A 12,609-nucleotide genomic window follows, 5' to 3' on the forward strand; every position below is an offset into this window, starting at 1 on the left:
GTCAACACTAATAATCAGCGAATGACATTTTCATCACACTCGTCAAGAATATATGAAATGATAAATAAACAGGGATGTTTAATTATTGTTTAAATAACCTACCACCAGTGGATATTATTAAATGCGAATTCATCCCCACATCTGTATGCATTCTCCCCAGATATCACCACGCCTTTTTTGTATGAACCTTCGGTTGACGTGGCCAAGAATGATAATCCAATAAATGACATCATTTTTACTGCCACTTAAACTCTTCAAAAATATTTTCGGAGGAAGGACATTATCTGCTAGTGATAAAAATCTAAAAGACATTTTTGTTTCTGTAACATTTTTGTCGATAAATACTGAAATCCTGGAATATCGAATTCGCAATTAAGATTGCGTGAAGTGCAGTCTTTAGAAATTATAGAATCCATTGCATGATTATTTCATTATTTACTTATTTGAAAATCTGACTCCATTGCAAAGCAAATACAAAAACTAATGAATTAATCTGACGGCTAAACATTAATCTGTCCAAATATAGGAATACTGATAAGCCCTATTAGTATTGTCTCACTTTATCGACAGTACACAATGCACTGTATGATTTTGACGAAGTTGAAAATAAGGACAACTTAAGTTTCAACTAGCCCTCTATATAGCTTTATGAATATGAAATAAAAAGCAAAAAATACCGAAGTAATGGGATAATTCAATCATTTACAAATTTACAAAATATGGTTTAAACTTTAGAAAAGGAAACAAACACGATCTATATATACAATGAAATCAAATCAAATGTAATACATTAACACGCTTGCGCGCTCAGCTAACAGTAAAATGTATTTTAGAATAGTTACCTTCCTAAAATTTACTCTAAATTTTTAATATTTATATGAAGGAACAACTTTACAAAATGACATGTTTTTTCTCTACTGATTATCAGTTCGGTATTTTTGGTATTTAATACGCCATACTCTGACCAACTTTGAAATAGGTTGCCAAAAGTACATTTATGTAACCCCTTATCTTTATCAGGGTTACCAACACCTTCCTTATTCTATCGAAACGGTGCGTAAGTTACGATTAATTCTCTTCTAGTATTCAAAAATAGAATATTAACATTGTTTTTGTTTCTTTTTTTTACGCTTTTTTTGCATATAATGCTTATAGTTTTAACAAATATGGGCATGAGAAGTATGTATAAGACCTACTTATATACTTCATGTACTTAATAAGATGTTAATTTTTTATGAACTTCTTCCATGTTTAACCGTTCAAAAATCAGAACAGTGTGACACAAGAGAATATATTGAACATAAAATATAAATAGTAAAGTCTTTCAGATGAATGAGTCATAAAATTGTGCAATGATAACAATTAAATGATAGAATATATATCTTGGAGAGTCAATTACGATCCATGTTTTGATATACTGCAAATTATGTATTTTATCCGTTGAGCGAATAATATCGATTAACATATGTTGCCAATAGAAGACTATTACATTGTAGTTATCACTATATTTGTCAGGCATTACAATGCTGTTGATCCTTCTTAATCTTATCTTTGTCTTCATAACGTGCGAGGCATCAACGAAAAAGGGAATTAGTATAGCCGGGGCTGACACATACATTTGCGGAGATGAACAAGCTTTTACTAATGCCCATTGGTGGTAACTATCCTTCATTTGTTTGAAAAGTTGTCTTTAGCACTTTAAGATAGTTATAAGTGTTATAATAATAAAATGATACATGGTGCCTTGGGCAAGTTGATGACAAGTAAAATATCATTGATAAAGTATATCGACTTATGGATTGAGATGTGTGTAAAATAGCTTCCATTTTGTGTCTTTATCAAATACTTTTTGAAGTCAGAATTTGATTGTTATGCGTTGTTGTGTTTCAATATTCCTATTTTCCATTTTATAGGTACGACTGGAGACTTAGCCCAACAGAACATCAGCTGAAAAATTGTACAACAGCACCAAAATCTGGATATGTTCCTTTGGTGTGGGGAAAAGGGCCATGGGCGTGGACTAATTTCACTCTACCTAACACTGTTCATTTTGTTTTAGGTTTTAATGAACCTAATCACAAAGAGCAGGCAAATATTACACCAGAAACTGCCGCCAAACATTGGCCAAATATTGAACGCCATTCACCTGGACGAGTACTCGTCAGCCCATCTGCTGCTCCATGTGGAAACTGCCAGTACGATACAATTTCCTGGTTAGAACAATTCTTCAACCATTGCCACGGATGTAGAGTTGATCATATTGCAACGCATGCTTACTGGTGTAATGCAGATCAGATAATGAACCATTTGAAACGAATTTGGGACAGATTTCACAAACCAATATGGCTTACAGAGTTTGCATGTCAGAAGTCCCATTCCGTAAATGCCCAACTACAGTTCATGAAAGAAATTTTACCACGGCTTGAGGCTGCGCCATACGTTTTCCGCTATGCCTGGTTTGTTAGCAGAACATCAGGTGACGGGTTTATTACTTCAGCAGCTAGTTTGCTACATCAACATTCTGCCCAGTTAACAACTCTTGGACACTTTTACAATAATTTCTCTTGAGGAAACAAGTAAACTGTAAAAGCTAGTTCAGCAAGATATGTTCTAAGCAAGAGAAAAAATATGCCGTAGCCTAATGAATACAAGTTATAATTTGTTTTGAAGATTTATCATGCAAACAGCTTCGTACAAAAATATATATTTTGTCAAAGAACTGTACTCAACAAGTTGTCAATTGTGTCAGTTTGACGAAAGTATGGCAGTTAGAATTTATAGTGTCCCTCTATTTGCGGAACTGTTCTTTCACTCTTATGACGCCTACTTGAAAGAACAAATGCATTTGGTCAGGTCCTTTTTCGCAATGTAGGTGGCGTTTTATCAATGAATAATCAAGATTCAGTTATATGTATATCGCATCTATCGAAAAAAAAAAACATAAGATTGAAGACACTACAGTCATTGAGAAATCTGATTTATATCTTGACATAATATTAGAGATCGACTTAGGTGGAATACTAAAAACTACAATATTTGTTTATTTAAAGGCTTTTTATTCTCAATGGACAATTTACTCTTGTTTGCGACAACAAGTTAAAAGTCATGAATTTAAAATGTGTACAGTCGACATCAACTTGTTGATCGTTTTGGTGTAGCCATCTTCGACATGAATGTTCCTAAATAATTTAATAATAATGATAATAATACTTTATTTCAACTCATCTTCCCTCAGACCCTCACACAAAACGAACAAAAACACAGTGTTTAATTACAATGCCAAAAGAATCAGTAAGTTATATATAACTGTATACAAACAAAGTTATCGTTAAACATTATAGAACATGTAAATGCAGTTGAATTATTCTTTAGCATGTTGTTCAATTTTTTTATTTATTCTTAAAAAAACTTATTTCTTTTACACGTCTTATTTAGCCCAGATTTTACACGGCGAGATAGATACTCATCTATCCAGTGCGCCAGGACCATACTTTAAGTTTTAAGAGGAGTTCTGAGTTGCTCACTATATCTTTATTTCTCCAACAGTGACATGAAAATACATCTGATTGAATCAATTATCTAAAATAATAGACTTGAGTAGCACGGACACCGACATCCATTTTAAATTAGATTTAAATTAAATGTCATAATTTAAATGTATATAAAACTGTCCGCATATCTTTGCAACTAAAAATATCGAAGAGCTTATAGATTCTTTACACTCCATGTATGGAGAACAAAAATTACTAGGTTAGATTATAGTCAAAGTAAATATAAATTTCTCAAAATGGAAAATTATGAACCATAACATATCAATGAAGGCAAAAACAAATTCAGATACATACAGACAGAAAGGGATTGATAATGGTCGTTCAGCATCGATACTTCGTGCAGATTCATACACGTTCTTGTTATTAACAATATTGCACCCAAATACAAAGTGAAACTTATGCTGTGAATGTAATTGGTTGGACTATAGGTTTAAATCATTTCCTCATGGCATTTTATCAGTCAAATACAATGTGTTGGACCAACTATGACGAAAGGATTATACTCATTGACTTACCTTACTTGCATTGGATTCCCAATCTTCATAAGAATCCATACAAAGAAAGGTATATTGCAGGATCTTCATCTTGCTCCACGAAGGAGATGTCAATTCATCTTACGAAGATATTTTCCGCATGAAGGATAAACAACAGGCTTATTACAATACTACCTCCTTTTGATGTTTCAAAAAAATTATGTTGCTCTCGGTTACAAATCCAAATATTTTTCTAAAACATCATATTAAGGCAAAGTGTGCTACACAGAAAAGCAGATTTGCGATATGCTTGATTTTCTAGCTCATTGATAACATATTTGTCACATTTGGAGGAGCTATTTTTCAACAAGTTGGCATTCCAGTGGGCATTAATTGTGCACCTCTCCTAGCCGATTTATTTTTATACCTATACCAGACTGGATTTCTTCAAAACCTTGTAAAGAACAAAAATTTAAAAGACGCAAAATTCTTTAAATTACATACACACATATTTATGATTTATTATCAATCAACAACCCTTATTTTGGTAAATGGTTACCGTCAATATATCTACTAGAGCTCGGGATAAATGAGACTACAGAAACAGCCTGTTTTGCATCTTTGCTGGACTTACATTTCGAATTTGACGACAGTGGTCATTTAAGCACTAAGGTTTGTGATTAAGGAGACGACTTTAATTTTAATATCATAAATTTTCCTTAACATTGCAAAAATATTCCTCCATCTCCTACATATGGTGTTAATATTTCACAATTGATTCGCTAGAGTAGAGCAAGGACTAGCTACTCTGATTTCTTTGAACGCCATAAATATCTGCGTAACAGACTCCTAAATAAAGGATTTGAGGAAATGCGTCTTAAACGGTCTCTTACAATTTCTTTTGAGATATCAGTCCATTCTTCTAAAACAATGAGTAATTATTGTTTTCTGTTTCTGTTTTTGTTTTGTTTGGCCTTTTTGTAAAATGTTCTATGTGCTGATGTGACCGGTGATTTACCATTATGACAAAAGCATGAAAATAAATGCTTTTTAATCACCATTGGTGTACTAGTCACATCACAATGGAAGAGGGAGGTTTTGCGCGCTGAAAAACCTAGATTTATCCAACCATTTGTTTGAAGTGCCTGTACCAAGTAAGGACCATTGCGGTACCAGCTGCTCCGACGGTGTAATACCTATTTGCCAGATTTATTTTAGACTTGACTTGATTATGAATCGGATTTGTGTTCGGTAATTTTGTTGTTACCCTTATTTAAAAAAGCAAAGAAAACTGTACCCTACTTATACAATCATGAACACTATGTTCAATCAACACATACACTCTTTCCGTACTTAACTCCTGTAAGGTGTTGTTGTTATTTTCCCTTACTAAAAACTCTGAACTCAAACAAAATCAATTATTTAACGTGCATTTACCAGCATACAATATTTGATAAAATATTGCAATTGAGCGAGTCATTGTTTACATTGCGACCGATATGTATCTAAGATATAGGATATATATCATTTACCGTTATAGTTTATATGGCGCTAGGTTTCAGAATGAACTAGTTGGAAATAGACGATTTTAAAAGTGTTGCTTTGACTCTTAAATTCAGTATTGAAGGATTACAAATCTTCATACTTGATAGAATGGCAACAACGCATAACGATATATTAGGGAAGATTTCACCGGGATCAACTGCGTGTGTCAAAAACTCCAGTAGGCGTTTTCGGTATGAGTTTAAAAAGTGGTGCTCATCTTGCAAATTTTGGAAATTTTTGGAAAAAACGAACTAGGAAAACTGCATTGTTATCAAAAGCAATTGAATACAGTTAATTGACACAGCAGACGTTGTAAATTGCACACCGGATTCATATCAGGCTATTGCTAAAGTCTTCATTCAAGACCCTTTCTCATACAAGCACGGACTGTTCAGATATATTGGTGACATTCTATCGATATTCCGTAACATGAAGACATTTCAAATTAACCACCAATTGATTTCAAATTTCGCCACAATAGAGATGTTGCCCATAACTATAACTTAACATTGAACATTGTTGCCAGACTTTGGTGCTGTTGTACAATTTTTCAGCTGGTGCTCTGTTGGGTTAAATCTCCAGTCGTACCTATAAAATGACAACAAGGAGTATTGAAATACAGCAACGCATAACAATCAAATTTTACTGGTCATCAAATTGCTCAAGGCGCCAGATATCATTTTATCATTATAACCCTTGAATCTTAAAGTGCTAAAGAAAACAGTTCAAACGAATGAAGGACAGTTACCACCAATGGGCATTAGTAAAAGCTTGTTCATCTCCGCAAATGTATGTATCAGCCCCGGCTATACTAATTCCCTTTTTCGTTTATACCTCGCACGTTAAGAGGACAATGATAATAACTACATTGTAATAGTCTTCCATTTGCAACATATGCTAATCGATATTATGAGCTATTGCCATCACTTGGCGTCCGTTGTCGTCGCCGTTAACAATTTTTCAAAACTCTTCTCCTCCAACACTACTTGACTAATTGAAACCAAACTTGGTTTGAATGTTTTTTTTTTTTGGTTTTGCATAGAACTAATGTGAGAATTTTGGATCTGTTGAAAAACTAGGCTCAATTTGTAGCATGTCAAAACATGGAAGACATTCATAAAATAATTACCATCTCATTAAGTACACGAAGTATATAAGTATGCCTTATTAAATATAAACATTATATGCGAAAAGTAATTGACAAGCACACACACAAAAACGAAAACAAAACAAAACCAAAATAAAAATATTTATGATATAAATGAAAGAAAAAAAAAAGATAAAATACCCCCTTCTAAAAACATAAAAAACAAACAAACAAAAATGAATAAAACAAACTAAAGAAAAACAATGTTAATATTCTATTTTTGAATACTTGGAGATAATTAATCGTAACTAACGCACTGTAAGGATAGAACAAGAAAAGTGTTGGTAACCCTCAGAAAGATAAGGCGTTACATAAATGTTTGTTTGTTTGTTTGTTGGGGTTTAACGTCCGAGCAGCAATATTTCAGCTATATTCAGACAATGTACATGAAATGGATGATAAAATGAACATGAAATGATAAAAAAAGGATGGGTCACAAGGACAACAAGGTCGACAAATTTTGATTACCACTAGAAAAAGGGGGGGATGGGTAAGGTCGGGCAATTTAGCCTCCTGCGCGAGGAACGTGGCATATTTCCCAACACGGTGCACCACTATGGTTTGCGGTCAGGTTTTCCGTATTATAGCCTGACAACCCCTGCATGTAACATGCCAGGGTTACCCCATTCCACCACCTGGGGCACACATCCCAGTTGCTCTGTGGGCAGAGCGCCTAGCCCCCGGTTAGGTTTCTGAGCACAATTTAGTCGCCTTTTACGACAAGCTTAGCGCTGCTGCAGGCCTATTCTTTTACCACCCGGACCTGCACGGGGACGTTACATAAATGTACTTTTGGCAACCTAGTTGGTCAGACTATGGTGTATTCAATAACAAAATTAACGAACTGAAAATCAGTAGAGAAAAATAATATCATTGTATCAAAGCGTTTCTTCATATAAATTTTAATCATTTAGAGTACATGTTTAGGAAGGTAACTAAATATATATAAAAGACATTTTACTGTTAGCTAACCGCGCAAGCGTGTTAATGTATTACATTTTATTTGATTTAATTATGTATATAGATCGTCTTTGTTTCTTTTTTTCACGTTCAAACCATATTTTTTGGATTTTTAAATGATTGAATTATCCGATTACTTCGGAATTTGGTGCTTTTTTATTCCATACTCAAGAAACTATATACAGGGCTAGTTGAAATTTAAGTCGTCCTTATTTCTAACTTCGTCAAAATCATACAGTACATTGTGTACTGTCGATAAAGTGAGACAATACTAATAGTGCTTATCAATATTTCTATCTTTGGACAGATTGACGTCAAGCCTTGAAATGTAAGTATAATATCTTTGCCTACTTTATTACCCATTTTCTGAACTAGCTGTCTACATACGGTTACTAATAATACATAGTAACTTGTATAATTGCCAAAAACTGGTAACCGTCATATCAATTCATCAGTTTTTGGATTTGTTTTGCATTGGAGTCAGAATATCAAATAAGTAAATAATAAATTAATCATACAATGAATTCTGTAATTTCGAAAAATAAATATACTTCGCACGATCTTAATTGCGAATTCAATATTCCTGGTCTTCAGTATCTATCGACAAAAATATTACAGAAACATAAATGTCTTTTAGATTTTTATCACTTGCAGATAATATCCTTTCTTCGAAAATATTTTTGTAGAGCTCAAATGGCAGTTATAATGATGTCATTAATTGGATTATTATTCTTGGCCACGTCAACCGAAGGTTCATACAAAAAAGGCGTGGTGATATCTGGGGAGAGTGCATACAGATGTGGGGATGAATTCGCATTTAATAATGTCCACTGGTGGTAAGTTATTTAAACAATAATTAAACTTCACTGTATATTTATCATTTCCGGAAGATATGTTTTCCCCATAAACTAACTAGAACTGTGACGCAGTACACTCCTCATGGTATGTGAACTACTTCCAAAATGGTAATGTCGCGTTGGGCAAAAATTAAAAACAATCATCCAGTATTGTAAAGCAGTAAAACTGAATCATCATTAGATTTGTATGTAATAATTTTTGATGTATTCTTTCTTTATATTTTATTCTGTTTTATTGCTTCATTATCTATATATTCTTGACAGGTGTGATGCAAAACGGTCAATGATTAAATATAACTTTCTGTTATGAAGACATAAACGTTACATTGTTTTGAAGTTACTCAGTATAGCCTGGCATTTTCCCGCGGTTTTAAGCCTCGTCCGTATATCAGTTTTATATGAAGTGTACCGTTATTGTCTATATAAAACAATAACAACACAGAGATGGTAAATCACTTATTAAAAATAATTTGGGACTGATATACAAATATGCAGGCAAATAAATTCTACATCATTTTAATATCTGACAATAAAACGTACTTAAAACCTCTGATTTTTGCATTATGGCAAATGATAGCACTATTACGTCTGTTTTCGTAGCCTGTAATTGATAAAATGAAATTCACGCATATGTTTTTTTCATAAAGGTACGACTACCACTTGTCACCATGGGAACATCATAAAATCAATTGTTCTGATACAATCAGAAGTGGCTATGTTCCAATGGCATGGAAATGGCGCGTACATTCCCCTTTTTATATTCTTCAAAATGCAAAATACTTCTTAGGGTTTAATGAACCAAACCATCCAAATCAAGCCAACATGACACCCCAAGAAGCAGCAATTCATTGGAAAACGATAGAAAGTAAAGCCCATGGGAAAATTTTAGTCAGTCCAGCAGTGGCCCATTGTTCCCATTGCAACATGGACCCTTTCGCATGGCTAGATTCATTTTTTCAGCATTGCCCTGACTGCAGGGTTGACCACATCGCTACCCATGACTACCACTGTCATGCAGATGACACTATGAACTATTTAAAGAAACTTTGGGAACGTTATCATAAACCAATATGGCTAACAGAGTTTGCATGCCCGGGAAACCATGGAACTTCAACACAACTAGCCTACATGAAGGATATTCTACCAAGACTAGAGGCTGCAGACTATGTCTATCGATATTCGTGGTTTGTCAGCAGACGAACTGGTAATGCCTACACTACTACGCATGTCAGTTTATTGCATCAACATTCGTCTTCTTTGACAACGATTGGTCAGTACTATAATGATTTCATGTAAAATAAATTGACCATACAAATGATTTTGCCATGTGGTCTTTTAACTTGATTTAATTAAAATCAAATTTAACTTGTTCTAATGAATTCTATTCACGCAATAAATGCAGGTTCTCTAAAACATTATTTTTCACATATCTATATTGAGGCTAAAATAAAAAACAAACGTGCATTTATTTTGAAAAAAAAAACGAAATTTGCATATGCATATAATTTTTATGACAGCCAATTTTGTTAATTATAATATGAGTCAGGTGAAACCTATAGCGCTACTGACAAAACATTATTCGTATTATTTTTGTAGCCGCTTAGTTCAATTTTTCACGTCACGCAGAGTTTTGTTTGGGGCCATAGTAAATCAGATTTTTAAATTTCATTTTTAGACTTATGTACAGCCAACTTCCCTAATTCTAGAGAATGTGAAACAAAATTAAAAACAGTGTGTGTTATTTTGTAATGAATTACTAATGAAAACTAGCCATTATTGAAAATGAAAGAGCTTTATCTCACACAAGATTAACAATGAAAAGAGATCAATATCTTTATTATAGGATTAAACACTGTTTTTTTTAGTATGCACCGATGTGCAAATTCAAACAGTACACCCAATAAAACAATGAAAGTCCATGGCAATAACTATAAATTATTATCATGTGATAGACTTACGGTCAAATATGACGAAAAACGACAATTCATAGACAAGGCCAAAATATAAAAACAGGAGACGTAGACGATCAGTATATGCGATTTAATCTACATTATGGAAAGCAATTACATACAAGCTGGAGATAGGAAAACAAGACGGCACAAATTATTGGAAATCCATATTGTATACATCTCTTTCAAATCATCAAATCAACTTTCGACATAGATTGGTAATATAATCGACCTCTTTCCAAAATAATAGCAATGTTAACTAAATCTCTATCAATATCATTAACATTTATTAAAACTCAAAATGTATTAACGTTTATGAATTCGGTAACTGTTAACGAATTTGATAAATTTTGGTTAATGCAATTGGTAACTTTGGAGCTATTTCGATGCATGGCTTTTTTAAAATAAAATTTGGTATCCTCTAACAATTTCAATGGATAGAGCAGGTGATTTTCTTAAGTTTTGATTGCAGACATAAAAAAATTGCTAAGAAATAATAAATGACAGGGATTTAAACATAAACACTTATGAAAATCATAAAGAAATCCATATGTCACAAAGTTAATTAATTTGGTAACTGTAGCGAAACATTTTTTATTTCAAAGAATTGCTGTTTGCACTCAACTCTTTTGAACAAAGAAACCCAAAAGTATCACAAAATTATTTTTTAGTTAATTCTGACCCTAGAGTTAATTAATTTGGAGTTCCCCGGCGAAACTGCCACTACTTTATTTTTATCAATATAAATTTACTTAAAATGTCTCAATAAGAACTGCAAGTTTTTCACTAAACAGGTTATGATCCCAGACAGCACCAGGTAGAAGAGGTCATAAGACCCAAACTGGCCGTTGCACACTTAATACCGATATTTTCTTTTTGCATACAGTATCAATGACAAAAACTGTTTACATGAATGGCTGTCACGATGGTATTTAACCGTTCAGTTGAGCTGACAGTGATGACATGCTGGTGTCATGCTGCTTGAGGGATGTTGCCACAGTTGAAAGGAGAGTGAATGAAAAGTCATCACGTTTGTCGTAAAGTTTGGTCAATAGTTTTTCTTTATCATCGATTTCTATGTGTAGGTCAAGATATGAGGCTGACTTCGCAGTGTCTGTAGTATCCTTTATCTCGAATTTTATGGGGTGGATATGTATGAAATCCCCTAAATTATGATAATACGTCATCTATATAGCGGAAACTGAGATTGAAGGATCTAGCCAAACGATATTCTTTCTTTCTGATCAGATCAGCTATAAATTCAGCCTCATAAGAGTGAAGGAATAGGTCAGCAAGTAAAGGAGCACAATTTGTTCCCATTGGAATGCCGACCTTTGTTGAAAAACACGTCAACTATACTGGACAAATAAGTTGTCGATTGAAAATTCCAGCATTTTGTAAATATCTTCCTCTGTATATTTGGAAGATGATTTGGAATTATTTCTTACAAAGTATGAGGAATCTCTACCAAGAAATATATATTTGTATCTAGGTGTACCATCATTTTTGGAAAAACAACGATGTATAATGTTTTTAAATCGTTTTTAAGTCGGGATTTTAACTGAGTATGGGGAATAGAAACAGTTACTAAACACACAACCAGTCTTCAGTTTTTCATTTGGTTGCTGCACTGTTGAGATAAAAATATTGTACATGATATTAGCACTTTGCAAGAGTTATCGTTCTTGATTTGGTTTCATTTGGTTGGTTTTATTGGGAGTTGAATGTTTGATTTTCTAATAATTACAGATTTGAATGCAGAAATGATTATTGTTATGTGAAAGTATATCATATACTAAAAAAGCATAGTTTGGTTTGGTGGGTTTTTGTTCACCATGATTCACTTTACCATTGACAGTGTCTGCATTTTATGTAAACTGCTACTTAAGAGTTTCTAGATATATATATTTCAGAGAATCGACAATAAATTGCTTTTGCATTACTCGAAGTCTCTGAAAACTTAGACGTGTAGTATGGCCCAAACAGAATTTAAACATAAAGCCGCCAGTATAAAATGTCAGTCCCCAGCCAGGATAAAGGAGATGGGAAGCAACCCATAAATTGCATGTTAATGACATATATGTATATATGTTTAGTAAAGAATAATTAACTATATATATATAATAT

General features: G+C 33.2%; 2 protein-coding genes across 6 annotated transcripts; both read left to right on the top strand.

Moving 5' to 3' along the window:
• Positions 1 to 960: 960 nt before the first annotated feature.
• LOC148621527 (uncharacterized) lies at positions 961 to 2,662 on the top strand. Of its 3 annotated transcripts, none has more exons than XM_088576018.1 (3): positions 961 to 1,053; positions 1,516 to 1,657; positions 1,914 to 2,662. In XM_088576018.1, exons 2-3 carry the CDS (start codon positions 1,524 to 1,526, stop codon positions 2,566 to 2,568), a joined length of 789 nt encoding a protein of 262 aa, XP_088432144.1. In that variant the 5' UTR covers positions 961 to 1,053; positions 1,516 to 1,523; the 3' UTR covers positions 2,569 to 2,662. The 3 variants fall into 3 exon arrangements, with proteins under 3 accessions (XP_088432144.1, XP_088432145.1, XP_088432143.1); XM_088576019.1 differs by having other exon boundaries at positions 1,033 to 1,057; XM_088576017.1 differs by lacking the exon at positions 961 to 1,053 and adding an exon at positions 1,152 to 1,179.
• A 5,190-nt stretch (positions 2,663 to 7,852) lies between these two features.
• Positions 7,853 to 9,851, top strand: LOC148621528 (uncharacterized). 3 transcript variants are annotated; one of them, XM_088576020.1, is made up of 3 exons: positions 7,853 to 8,004; positions 8,363 to 8,512; positions 9,181 to 9,851. In XM_088576020.1, the coding sequence occupies exons 2-3, from the start codon at positions 8,370 to 8,372 to the stop codon at positions 9,827 to 9,829; spliced, it is 792 nt and encodes a 263-aa protein (XP_088432146.1). In that variant the 5' UTR covers positions 7,853 to 8,004; positions 8,363 to 8,369; the 3' UTR covers positions 9,830 to 9,851. The 3 variants fall into 3 exon arrangements, with proteins under 3 accessions (XP_088432146.1, XP_088432149.1, XP_088432147.1); XM_088576023.1 differs by lacking the exon at positions 7,853 to 8,004 and adding an exon at positions 8,018 to 8,107; XM_088576021.1 differs by lacking the exon at positions 7,853 to 8,004 and adding an exon at positions 8,039 to 8,172.
• Positions 9,852 to 12,609: the final 2,758 nt, after the last annotated feature.

The sequence above is a fragment of the Perna viridis genome, chromosome 3 (assembly GCF_037379345.1).
Source record: "Perna viridis isolate PV_CMFRI_1.1 ecotype Kerala chromosome 3, ASM3737934v1, whole genome shotgun sequence".
Taxonomy (NCBI): domain Eukaryota; kingdom Metazoa; phylum Mollusca; class Bivalvia; order Mytilida; family Mytilidae; genus Perna; species Perna viridis.

Bases quoted from the DNA above. Each gene is read 5' to 3' on its own strand.
- LOC148621527 (XM_088576017.1), top strand. The intron at 1,658-1,913 runs GTAACTATCCTT...TCCATTTTATAG, and splicing joins TTTACTAATGCCCATTGGTG to GTACGACTGGAGACTTAGCC.
- LOC148621528 (XM_088576020.1), top strand. From the start codon at position 8,370: ATGGCAGTTATAATGATGTCATTAATTGGATTATTATTCTTGGCCACG. The intron at 8,513-9,180 runs GTAAGTTATTTA...TTTTTCATAAAG, and splicing joins TTTAATAATGTCCACTGGTG to GTACGACTACCACTTGTCAC.